The sequence below is a fragment of the Schistocerca gregaria genome, chromosome 7, assembly GCF_023897955.1.
Source record: "Schistocerca gregaria isolate iqSchGreg1 chromosome 7, iqSchGreg1.2, whole genome shotgun sequence".
NCBI classification, from domain to species: domain Eukaryota; kingdom Metazoa; phylum Arthropoda; class Insecta; order Orthoptera; family Acrididae; genus Schistocerca; species Schistocerca gregaria.
The window spans coordinates 148,819,977-148,833,888 of record NC_064926.1 but is presented as its reverse complement, the minus strand read 5'-3'; the positions used below and the strand labels follow the sequence as shown (position 1 = coordinate 148,833,888).

Below are 13,912 nucleotides of genomic sequence, written 5' to 3'. Positions count from 1 at the left end.
AAGAATTCTATTTGTAAGCAAACACAGACACAGGAGTGAGCTGCAACCTGATTTAGTCTCTTGAACTGCTAACTAAATGCCTATAAAGTAATGTATCATGGAAAATGAGTTATACAGAGTTCTAACAACAAATGCCTTGTTGCAGTCACTATTGCTACTTGTGATGAACAATCAGCAATTATCAATGCTTGAAAGTAGATCATTATAATTTTTTTTTAGGTCTGGTTTCAGTAATTTCCTTCATTTCTTTTTGAATTTCCAATGTATGCATTATCTCTTAAGGGAACTGTTGAAGACACTTACCTTATTAAAAACAGAGTAAATTGTTTACTTTAATTAGTAAATGTGTTGGTACCATTGTGAGACACACCCTAGAGAGACAGCATATAGAGTGTACAAACTAAACAAATAAATATGATATGAATTTAAATGTTTTCCTGCTATGAATACACTTTATCTTTGCCTCTGGGTTTCATATTTCCAAACATGTAGAAATTACATGATACAGACTTTCACAGCTGGTATTTATGAACTTACTGATTTTGGTTTTACAAGCATTAGGCTTTAGAACTAGGCATATTTCTTTGCCTAACATGTAGTCTTCTGTTGCTGGATATATCATCAGAGGCTATAATGACTCAGAAAGCAATTGCAATTTCTATATTTTCTGAAGTATTTAAATTCCAATATTAAGTTTAGTGCTGTTGCTTAGAATACCTGAGAGAACTCTACAGAAGTCCACTCACAAAGACAGATACCTTCACAGAAATTCCAATCGCCATCCCAAGCAAAAAAGAGAAGCAATCAAAACATTGGTGAACCACACTACAAGAATCTGTGAAATCAGTGCTTGGAGGATGAGCCAAATCAGAAGAAATAGCAACTCTGACAAAGAGATAAATACAACATTACACCCTAAAAGATATAGAGGTTCTAGTGAAAAAAAACGACTAAAAGTTTGTGTTGAGCTTGTAAAAACAGAAACAGACTGCTTCTGTGAAGCATTAAGAAGACAAGATACTGACACAGTAATTTTTGATTAAATCAACATGAAAGGTGTGTGAATATTTGAACACTACTGCTTGTCACAGCAGTAGTATATAAAATTTCCTTGCACTCACATCAAGTTTACATAGGAGTTACAAAAAGAACCATTAACATCCAATTTAATGAATAAAAGAGCAATTATCATCTGACAGGATGGATAAATCAGCAGTAGCAGATAAAACACTAGGACAAGGGAACCACCATATTCATTTCTCTGATACAGTGGTTTCATCTAGATCCAATAATTACTGTGCTAGGATGTACAGATGTTATAAAAATTCAAAAGCACAAAAACAACTTCATCAGAAAAGGGAGATTGTTGGAATTGACCAAGTTGTGGTTCTTCATGCTAAATAAACCAAAAATCACCAATTATTCCCCACTACAAGCTCTATAACACACAACAGTCTGATTCAATTATCTTAGGCGGCTGCCTGATGATGTCATGAATCAACCATTGGATGGGTAATTATAAACAGCTGGGTTTGCTGAGCTTACTTTAGGCTGTAACTGCTTTCTGAGTCATTGTAGCCTATGATGACGTCTCCAGCATTTTAAGATGAAATGTTAAGCACAGAAATATGCCTTGGACCATGGCCTAATGCCCACAGAACAAAAATCACCAAAAATACAGAACTCAGATGATTTCTAATCAGTAGTGCTTTGTGTCTAGTCACTAGCAGGCTTAGTTATCAAAAAATGAGTGCTGTAGCTGTATAACAACCGTTGTTGAAAGCAGTGATTCATTTTTGCTGATACATCACTTCCAACAGTATGCTGTTTGCCAAAATAATTATGACCACCTACTTAACAGTGTTTTGTCTCACATTTTTAAAGCAATAAAGCAGCAATTCTACACGGCATGGATTCTGAAAATCCCTGATAAGTTTCTGGATGTATGTAACTTCAGATGTCTACTCACAGGTCATGCAGTTCTGATAAATTATAAACTGGTGGTTTGTGAGTGAGAAACTGGCACCTGTTGGCATCCCAAAGAGGTTCATCATGTTCAGATCAAAACAATTTGTGGCCAAGACAGCAATTTGAGTACAGTATGATACTGCTCAAACCACTGCAGCATGTTTTTGGCCTTGTGACATGTACAGCTGTCACACTGAATGATTCCATTGCCAAGGGGAAGACATAGAGCATTAAGGGGTGTGAGAGGTTCCCAGTAATGTGTGTGTAGCTCACAGCTGTCATCATGCCTTCAGCTACTTCTATAGTTGCCACTGAAGCCCAAGTGAAAGTACTACATGTCACAAAGCAGGCCCCACTGGTATGTGTTTGTGGCTCCAAGCATGTTTTGTGTTGTGGTTGGCAGGAGAGCCAACCGTGTTTTTCTAAAGGAGGCCGAAGTGCACGCGTCTCAGCTCACGCAGGCTGGCGTGAGGTCTGGAACATGACAAGGGAATTAGAATTTAGAAAAATGGATGTAGCTGGTGAAATACTTAACTTTAATCCATTGATGATGCATGTCGCTCTTTATGGTACATGATTCACAATATCAATAGTACAGATACTAGCGCCTTGCTAGGTCGTAGCAAATAACGTAGCTGAAGGCTATGCTAACTATCGTCTCAGCAAATGAGAGCGTAGAAGTCAGTGAACCATCGCTAGCAAAGTCGGCTGTACAACTGGGGCGAGTGCTAGGAAGTTTCTCTAGACCTGCCGTGTGGCGGCGCTCGGTCTGCAATCACTGATAGTGGCGACAAGCGGGCCCGACGTATACTACCAGACTGTGGCCGATTTAAAGGCTACCACCTAGCAAGTGTGGTGTCTGGCGATGATACCACATTTTGAGCACTGTTCACCTGAATGGCAGCATATCTAGACACAACCATAAACCTGGTGCAACAAGAAATGTGAGTGGTCCAACCAGTTGACATGTTCCATTTAATCCCTGGTCCAATATCAGTGACCCTGTGCCCATTGCAATCTTAACTGACTGTGTCGTTGGGTCAACTTGGAAACATGTAGGGGCGTTTGCTGAAGAGGCCCATATTCAACAATGTACACTGTACACTGTGCTCTGAAACACTTGTACCTGCACCAGCATTGTACTGTCACAGATTTTCTGCAGACCAATACCTATCTTGCTTTGCAGAGCAGGCAATCCACTGATCTCCATGTTCTGTGCTGTGGCTCGGATGTCCAACACCTCGTCATCTACTCGTGGTTTCAGCATCCTTAAACCACTTTCCATAAATGCTAATGACAGTGGCAAGTGAACAGCTGACCAGCCTTCCCATTTCCAAGATATTAGTTCCCAGGCATCATGGCATAACAATTTGCCAATTGTCAAAGTTATTTATCTCAATGGATTTCCCCATTTGCAACCTTTATCACTACTGGAGTGATTTCCAGTTTCTATGCCCCACATACATACTTTCCACACTGCATCACGTCCCAGCAACTACCTACAAATTTGATTAGTCTCTCATCTAATTCTACTATTATCAGTCTTATTTCAGTTTTTAGCCTTTTCATTTGTACTATTATGGAGCTGCTCTCCATCTGACTGGAAGGTTTTTATATATTCTGTTTCTGTCATACTCTTGCAATGGTTTGGCACTATTCAGACATGAAGATGTGCCTCTCACCACTGATGAGCCCTATGGGAACCGTTGTCTGCTGAGTGTCAGATAAGCTTGACCAATATACTTGTATCTCTCTTTAAATTATTTATCAACTATGGGATCAATATTGCTTTTGACAACTCAACACTCATACGTCACAATTCAGTCAGTAATCTGACTGATGTCACTGACTCCAAATGGACTAGCCCTTGAATGATGGACTGATCATCTCACATCTCTGTTTAGTCCCTTAACCACTTCTAACTAAGGCCCACCACAACCCCAGGAGGCATTCACTCTGACGGTGGACAGTAGTTGAGTGGTCGTAATTTTTTGGCTCATCAGTGTATGTGACAAAATGTGTGCATTCACCACAGTTTATTCTGATCATTGTGTGTGTGTGTGTGTGTGTGTGTGTGTGTGTGTGTGTGTGTGTGTGTGTGTGTGTTTTAACACTGAAAATATCAAGCAGTATAGCTTACCATCAGTTGCAAAACACTGGACACACATTCAGGATTGCAATGATAAATCACCACCCAACCATCCAGTTTAGGTATACTGTGCTTTCTCTACATTACCTAAGGCAAATGCATGGATGGTTTCTTTGAAAATTACACCATTGATTTCCATCCCTGCCTCTCCCCAATCTTAGCTTGTGCTCTGTCTCTGATGACCTGTCATTGCTGCTGTAATGTTGAGCCTTAATCTTCCTTCCTATTTACACCAAAAATACCTATATCATGTATCGTGTGTGCTAAGCAACTGCTGCTTACCAGTTGATGAAGCAGGAGGAAACAGAGCAGGATAGGCAAACAAAAAAAGTTAGTTTAACTTACAAATTCTGTAGCTTCAAAAATAGTTTGACCACTAGAAGGTAAGTGGGGAAGTATATGCAAAAATGTAAAAATGAAACAGAAAAGGAAACACTGATCCATCTCCTGGAAAGGAGATGGAACTTTATTTATTTCGGATTGCTTATGTGGACCTTTGTCTTTCCTTCCTTCCCTCCCTCTTCCACCAGTTCATTGTTCCCTCACAGTTTTCTGTTTCCTGTTTGTGTTTTGCTTTCAATTAATGGAATGCTTCTGAAGTTCTGCAATTTGACCTCTTGGTTGTTGTTTTCTCCAACCACATGTTTGCCACCCTGCTGCAGTCAGCATGTACCCCTGTTCACTCTCACATGATACAGTTTCATGTTTTTAATTTCACTGATGTTCACTCTCACATGATACAGTTTCATGTTTTGAATTTCACTGACATAAAATTATCTCTAATCTCTCATGTTTAATCCTAAAAAAGTTCCTGTGCTGCCTGGAAGAGTAAGATATTATTGTAGTACCATACTATAGCTAAATATATTCCAAATTATCTATTTTTGGTGCAAAACTCATCCTTGCTTTGGAAATCAGTAATGCTTTACCTCTCTATCAAGTTGTTGGAATTCTATTCCTGTCCTCCTTATAACAACTCTTACTTTCTACATTAATGTACAGCCCCTTCTTTCTCCTAAAACATTTGCTCTGCTTCAGGAACTTCCAACTCACAATTTGTTACTTATAGTTCTGTGAACATATTACCACTTACATTATCATCTGAATGTCCCCCTCATGCCAACTCTTAATACCTCCTTATATGTCTTAAATGAACTGCACCCTCTGTTTACCTCCTCAAGTTATTAACTTCCTGTCCAATTTCACTCATCACGAAGTAGTTCAGCATCCTCACTAATTTCTAATGTCTCATTTTTCCCGCCATTTTGATTGTATTTGTGCTCCTGACTTAAATTGGTGATGCCAAAGCATTATATGTATAAAGTATGTCAAAAGGTACTTGTACAGTAGTTTCCAACTACATCTCTCAAGTGATATGTGTGCCTCACAAAAATTTCAGGTTGTTGACTGAAAAGTGTTTTCTTTATTACATATTAATATTATTATGACATTATAATTAAAGTTTTTTAGTTTAGTCATTTAAGAGGTCATACTGCTTTAAGTTTTATCAGAATTTACACAACACAAATGAACGATAAATGAAATATTGATGTTCTTGTTGTTCTTCCTAAATTTCAGAAGTAACTATCATTCCCACATATGATACCGACACTCTTGGTTACTGGGTCGCCGAGAATGAAGATCTGCTTACAAAATACAAGATTGACCTCTCTCCGTCTGCAAGTCGCTGCACAATAAATCTGCAAGATCATGAAACAAGCTGTTCAGCATATCGGTTGGAGTTCTAATTGTTGCTGACTGATAAACAGTCACAGAAATAAACTCACTGCCCATAAAAGCCATTACTGCTCTATAGTATGAACTGGCTTGGACGATGCCATTTTTAGCATTAGCTGAAGTATTTCTTGTTACCATCCTTGATACTTTTTGTGGTCTAAGACAAAGGAAGTTATGATGTCCTTACAGAGAAATTAAAAATGTCTTTCAGGAAATTTTCTTGTATGATGAAGTCTGTGCTGATGTTGAGGACCTTTCAACATAAATGGTGATGATGAAACGGAAAAAAATGCAACAGTTTTGTTGTATCATTTATTTTTAGGTTGTTCCTTCAGAATGTCAGCAGTTCTATTTATACTGTCAGTTCACAAGATTCAAATAGATGTGTGGTCACATAAATATGAAATTTATGATATATGTCCAAAAAATGTTAGCTGTTTTTCAGTTTCATTTATACACAAAAAAAGTAAGACACAAATGTGGTGTGTGTTTACATTTCAGTCCTGGGATAAAAGACAGTTTTTACTGAAAGCAAATTGTCATAAAACTGTGGTACTTACATCCATAAATATATGTATATATAATGAGCAAAATCATTTTCGAAGTATTGAGTCTAAGAAACACCCATCTCTCTTACACATTCAAGAAATTTATTTTTCTAAGCTTCCTGAGAAGTGAAATTGAAAGTGAAAAGAGAGAACAACTTTCCCATTGGGTTCAGTGTATATTTGTTGATAGTAGAAATGAAACTGTCTCACACATTAAATACAATCACTACCAGTTGAGCAAACCATTAAGTACTTTACAGAAAACAAAACAAACAAAAAAAATCATGTTTTTTGTGCCATAGGCCTCGAGTGATAACACATGAAAAATTATACAAGAAAGGATAAACAAAAACAAGAAATATTTTATAATAAAACAAGTCGAACATAAGTAAATTATTTCCTATGTCCATATAGTTAAAACAATCCCATTATTATAAGATGCCACATTCGTCTTATGTTGCTTATTATATTATAAGCATCAACATGATTTAATTATTGTTCCTAAAGTGGACATTGTATCATCCATTTTCACGTTTGGAGGGATACCGTTAAACAGTGTTGAAAAACCAAATAAGATGACCTAGTTTTTGATCTATGTAACGTTTTACTAATAATGTTAAAATCATGAAATTAAAATTAATTCCCTAAACAGTGTTACCTTAATGTAAAGTTGTTAGAAAGTAACAGAAGCTTCATTGAATGTTTAAAGTGCATCCTGAGATCATATTTTGTGTGTCATGAGAAAAATGAGTCTGCAGTAACTAATAATTTATCCATATCTTCAGAAATGTTCCATTTTTTGTTTATGAATATTGTAAGCTGTAAATTTAGAAACTGTGTGTTTACTCACAGTCATGATTGTGCAGTGGTTGTGTGTATGTACTCAATAAGTGCTCACCCTCATACCTAAAGTGACATGTACTTACAAACACATTAATTTAAGTCTTCCTCTCACCCTCCTGTTCATTCCTGCCTGCAATGCAGTTTTTAAGAATATATGTTTTTGAAAGTTTTAATCTATATTTAAGTCTTCCTACACATAGCAAATATTTTATATTTATACTTAGCAACATAAGTCTTATTTTTAATGCTGTCATTGTATTTATGTAGCATTTTATGCATCCATTGTGCACGAAAATACACTTTATGTAAAAGCTTGAATGCTAGGCAGAAAAGTATTTATCATTTATGTTATCTTTGATTCAGATGATATTTGATGTGGTACACAATTTAAACATTAGCTTAATTTTTTTATCTGCCCAGGTGGGACAGTATAAGTATAGAAGACAGACTTTTTTTGAAACAAGAAAGAAATCCAAAAGTGTTGGCATGGATAGAACTTCCTTCAGCTCAGAAAAGAGAGCAGCTAGATGTTGCGTTGTTATAAGTTTGTTTTTGTGTATGTGAATTGTTAAAACAAGTGAACAAAACACCGAAATATGAAGGAAGAGTATGGACTGTTGTAGATAGTATCTATCAAATTGAAAACTGTTGAGTGTAAAATATTTCATAGGCATGAAACATGATGAAATAATGTCTGAAGCACTACAAAAATGGACAATTTTGTGGAAATATAGAAGTTTATCTGACTTACAGCAACATACATGTCACACACACAACTCTTGAAGCATAGATGAATTTGTAGCAAATGGAGGAATCCGTTTTATCCTCCTCTCATTTTGTACTTACCTGAGAATGTGTGATTTTATAACAGTAAAAAATTAGGACATTTAATTTTTTGTACAATATTGTGTATCTTTCCAGAAATGTGTATTATACTTCATTCATTTTGTGTGCTGGTCAATAATCTAGTTTTGTAGGATTTTAAATAGTTACTTCAACTGTATCTTTCATTATTATAGATTGCTCCCTGTTATGAAATGTTTCTATATAAGGCCTAATTTATTATTTTTGAAAATATTACTCTTGTTTTGTCCACGTGTTTTGTACTTTTGTTAATGGATGGTAAACTTGAATATGACAGTGTGAATGAGGTGCTCGTTTATTACTTTCTGACTGAAAATAATTTTCTGAAGTAGTTTAACATACAAAAGTTTGTATGTTTGTTATGAGATCGTTTCAAAATGACTGTTGCCATGGAACTATATATGTATAGTGTCTACAGTATCTCAGCAACAAGAAACCGAGCTTGAATAAATGAAACACAGTTGTTAATAGTTAAATGGAACTGTTGCTATCGTAAGATGGAGAAGTTGTGGTAGAACTATGAATGGTGCTAGCAAATGCCTTGTTAAAAATACAAATCAAACCTCCACATTTTTTGTGTGACTTTACTGTTAATAATTACAGTTGGACCACTTAATAGGTCACACAAAAAGAGTGTGTTGAGAGTGAAAGTGTAAGCAGAGAAGTGAAGTTTGTATTGGATTCAGTTGTGGCTGGCCTTGTGATTGTAAAGAATGTTTCCTTATTTGACACATCATTTTACAATTATTTATTTATTTATTTTCCATATAAAAGTTATTTGTGTTTCTAATGTTGCACCTTTAAACTTTTATGCTTTCATCTTTATTATATGAAAATTGAAATTTAAAAAATATATATGGCCCCTGCCTCATCAAAACAACATATTTTGTCATGTTTGCTTAAAGTGAAGCTTCTAGTCACAGAGTCTGCTCTATGCTTGTTCTGATACCATTGCAGTGTATGTATGGGAAATGTATGAGAAATAAATCAAAACCAAAAAATAAACTAAAAAGGGGAAAATCGTGAAAATGAATTTTTGTTAACAACTTTATTTTTACTTTGTCTTGTGTCAGGAGCCCTTTTTCAGCTATAACTTCTCCTTTGTAACCTCAAACATGGAGAGACATACTGCCAACAATCTCACAACCTACTGAGTTGTCACTAAATGGTTGCCTTTGCTTTTCCTCCTCTTGTAAAAAGATTTCTTACTTGGTATTCACTGTTAAACACACAAAGGTCACAGCAATATTGTTTAAGAATGATGAATATTGTGATAGCACTTCTATGTGTTTTTATGAAACTGAAAATCTAAATGCTGGATAAATATATTATGGAATTTTGGTTTTATAAATCAGTTATTTGTTAATTTATAAAAAAAAGTACCACTATCACTAGATTTTACCTAAATTTATAACGATGTACCTATAACCAAAGGATTGTGTACACTTTATTCATCACAAGCTGTACACTGTTTAAGGAAATCAACTATATTATAGAACAATTTAATGACCAACAGACACATCATAATTTCAGCTGGTACTGGTTTTGGTATGCAAAGTGATTAGTTCCTCTGTCAAAAACACATGACTTTTCCAGATGCCAGTGTGGCAGCCCCCATCCTGTTCATAAATGAAGGTGTTTGAATAAGTCTCCAACTGTGGGAAAAGAAAGTTCTCAAGGATATTGAGATATATGCTTTCTGTAATGTTCCACGTGTAACAACAGAAAAAAATTCACATCAGACAATCATAAAATTCGAAGAGACAGGCACTTACCTTCAAGAGGTGAAATTCCAGGTACTGTGAGAGATATATGTGTCATCTGGCAGTACTTGGAATTTTACACCCTGTAGGTAAGTACTGGTCAACCAATTCATCTCCTTACTATTTTGAGGACAATAAATTAGCAATTACAATAATCACCATATAAACACCACCAATTCAGGTATCCAGAAACCCAATGATAATGATTTTGTTATCTTTCCTCACCGTGATTTAAAAACAGGAGTTGCACATAAATAATATGCATAAGAAATTGTAAAATTGCTCTCACACAGCCCACATATGCACTCTGTTCTAAATACATAACTCTGAGTTGAAGATAAAAAATTAAAATCCATCAAAAGCACCTTCTCATGGTGTATTAAGTAAGGTATTGGAATAGTGCGCAGATTTAGTAATTTATCTTAGTTAACAATCAATGAGAAAATAGTCTTACTCAGTAAACAGAAACATTATACTGAGATCAGCCATAGAAGTGGATTGAAACATGCAACAATCAGACAAAAAAATGGCAGTTTTCAAAGGTATTTGAAAAGGTTATTTGTCAGTATTTATGGGCACATTGTACAAAATTGATTTCTAGTTACTAAAAATTTGTTTTTTAAAAAGATATACTGTGGGTAAAGCTATATTTGTCTCCCTGTCTGCACTGGTAGAAAATATAAATGAGAATCTTCTCTGACATTTCAAAGGTTTTGCTCTGCATAAACCACAATACACACGTGAAAACTTTTTTTAGGTAATTTTAAAATACAGGGCATATAAAAAAGAATCATCCAATTTGGCATGTCTACATAAAAGCCTTCTTTCATACCTTTTCATAGGTGTTCAGTATACTCCCCTTGCGATGCACAGCATGTCAGTGTGGTATTCAGATTGTTCCCACACTACAGCGAGCGTGTCTTGAGTTACAGCTTCCACAGCTGCTGTTGTGTGATGTCTCAGTTCGTTAATTGTTGTCAGAAACAGAGGCACATAAACAGAATCATTTATAAACCCCCATACGGTAAGGTCTGGTGACCTTAGAGACCAGTAATGGAATGCTGAACATCTGGTCCAGTTCAACCAATCCATCATTCAGTAATCCTTTGATTTAAAAACTCCCACACTTCCAGATGCCAGTGTGGCAGCCCCCATCCTGTTCATAAATGAAGGTGTTTGAATAAGTCTCCAACTGTGGGAAAAGAAAGTTCTCAGGGATATTGAGATATATGCTTTCTGTAACAGTGTTCTTGGCAAAGAAAAATGGGCCATACACCCTTTTCCATGGAAGTGCACAAAACACATTAAATTTTGGAGAGTCTCTCTCATCTTGTACCATGTAAAACTTGAGTGCTTGCTCTTTCCAGCAGAACATTGTTCATGCACTTACCTCAAATAACATAATAGGTATGATTTTTTTTTTTTAATCGGATGATTCTTTTTGATACATCCTGTACTTCTTGATATTAAGTAACACCACATGCTATCAGACACAGCTTACTAAACTGTTGAAATGTTAACTCCATTTTTAACACAATAACAGCATGGAATAACAGCTGAACATAAAACTCACTGCATAGTGACTCATTGCAGTGAGTCTGGTAAAGCTGTAAACAGACACATTTTATAGAAAGCTAACAGGGAGAATATTGGAAACAAAGAGCTTCAGGGTAGAAACTGTAAAACACTTACTTGAAATGTCCAGTGAACAAGAAGTGTTGCAAGGATATGTGGTCCACTTACTGTCTCATAGTACAGTATCAGAAAAATATGCAGTTCCACTAGCTGACAGATATAGTTACACAAGGGAAACACAACAGAAATACAGACGTGTGGAAGAGATAGCAGGAGTGTTTTTAGAAGATTGTTAAAACACATAGAAGATCTGTAACTTTGAAACAAGTGAAGAAGATAGCTGCATGCTTCAAAACAGGCAACAAATAGTACTAACTTCTTTGTTATTGACAAACACTATAATTGATATGTATCTGTAATCATAAATTTACTCCTCTACTCTTTATCTTTTATATTTGAAGGACGAAGTTTCATTTGTGGTTTGTTTATTTCTCATAATGTCTACTTTGTTTTTAATTTTTGTTGTGTGAAAACAATCAGCAGCCAGCATCTTCAGAGATATAGAAAATATATGTTTCAATGAGGCCTCATATTTCTACCAATGTTCTTTTTTTAAATATTAATGCATAATACATACATTTTGTATTATTTATGAAAATTGTTTAACACAATTTCACACGCTGCGAATTATCCACCTCTATGCCAACACTCACGTTACAAAGTGGAACATGTGCCCACTGGCAGTCTCAGGAATCCTGTAGGGAGGCATGGCTATGGCCATCAAAGGCCTCAGGACAGTCAGTGTGTTAATCCAAAAATCCAGTAAATACAAAGCACATAATGCTAGGGTACAAGAACTGTTTTCCCAACATACATCTATTGAGAACATACTGTGATATAATTCTGTAGAATTCCCTACTGTTTTTTATCAATCTAAGATTGACTGTAAGCAATCAACCTACATAAAACTAATTACTGTTACTGGAAAGGCCTTTGTCCACCATAGCATAAATTTTTACATAGTAAAAGCTGGTTCTGCTGTAACATAATAGACTCTTCTGACAACTACATAAAATTACTTGAAATTATTGATCTCTTTTTTGTACTAGTCATTTTGCTTATAAATTTCTGGCCATTAAAATTGCAAAAACATAAATTGGCATGTGACAAACATCAGGCTGGAATGAAGTGCACTACATGCTTGGGCATATGAATGATTACAATTTCAGCACAATCACAGGAAGTAGACAGTAACCCCATATAAATTGTGTATATAAGTAAAGATTATAGAACAAATTTCTCATCCAGAAATCTTCTTTGTGAGAAGATTGTGTTTTTGCGCCTTGCCTAAGAAGAAGAAGAAGAAGAAATGTCTACCAGCAAATATCAAATTTGACATGGCAGGATCATGGCCTATCATGACTGCATTTTACCATTCCGCATTATTGCTGCTCTCATTGGTTGGCATCCCACAACTGTCATATGAATATGGAATTTATGGTTTCAGAAGAGCCACGGTCAATGCCATGCAGGATCTCAGTGACCCCATGTGACTAGCATCCAAGTCTGCTCAGCCATGCAAAGACGAGACGGGACTATCACAGACCTTGAGTCACATAATGGGCTCACTTGCAGCAAAACGGGCAACTGTTGTGATGGTATGGAGCACGAATAGCTTCACAACATGGTCACCTCTGATTTTAATTGCCTGTTATTGGGACATTTCTAAAATATATCGGACACATGCGTTGCCCTAGCTTCAAGATCTCTGTGATGTTACCTTTTAACAATATAATGCAAGGTATCTTGTTGCCTGTACTGTCCTAAACTACCCCAGTCAGAGGACGTTCGAATGTTGGCCTGGCACATATATCTCTCTCATCACTGAAAATAACCTGGTTATGTGTTGCCGCAGTGGCAGTTCTGTGTACTAAATTTTGCACTGAGTAGAAACGCACTGCCTCCAAATTTAATTACATATTCTTCCAACTAAGCTGTCTGTATACACACAAAAAGTTCAATTTCATTACCTGCTATCTTTCCTAGTGTTGCTGTGTTAATGGCCAGCTAGTTCAAGATGGTAATGAGGTGGATAAAGGTGGCCAGCTGATTTCTCACCAGCAGTTATTTGTTTAGCCATCCAGATTACAGAATCGCATCACACACTTTATGGCAAGAAAAAGGATTGCTTGCTAAAAGATATATTCACGCAGACAGCATGACAACATCTAGAGCACCACCAACTGTCAGTATAATGATAATTGTTTGGGTTCTCTTGATGCAGCAACAGATAGAGGCATGCTGGCAATAGTGTACCAAACAGCAACACAGGACACATCTTTTAGGATGTGTCCAAATTCTGCATACAGCACCAAGTTGGAGATGAATGAATATTGCTAGATATTGTCATAGAGCCTCAGCACCAGGTGTGATGGTACAGTGTCCCCCATGATTAGCTCTGGTTT

At 36.1% G+C, this 13,912-nt stretch overlaps 1 protein-coding gene across 1 annotated transcript in view; it reads left to right on the top strand.

The window, feature by feature from the left end:
* LOC126281761 (microtubule-associated protein futsch) overlaps window positions 1-9,142 on the top strand; it is a 791,323-nt gene extending 782,181 nt beyond the window's left edge. Inside the window, exon 10 of the mRNA XM_049980959.1 lies at window positions 5,696-9,142. Coding sequence (XP_049836916.1) covers window positions 5,696-5,865 — 170 coding nt within the window. The 3' untranslated portion in view covers window positions 5,866-9,142. The remainder of the gene's footprint in view (window positions 1-5,695) is intronic.
* The last annotated feature ends 4,770 nt before the right edge of the window (window positions 9,143-13,912 follow it).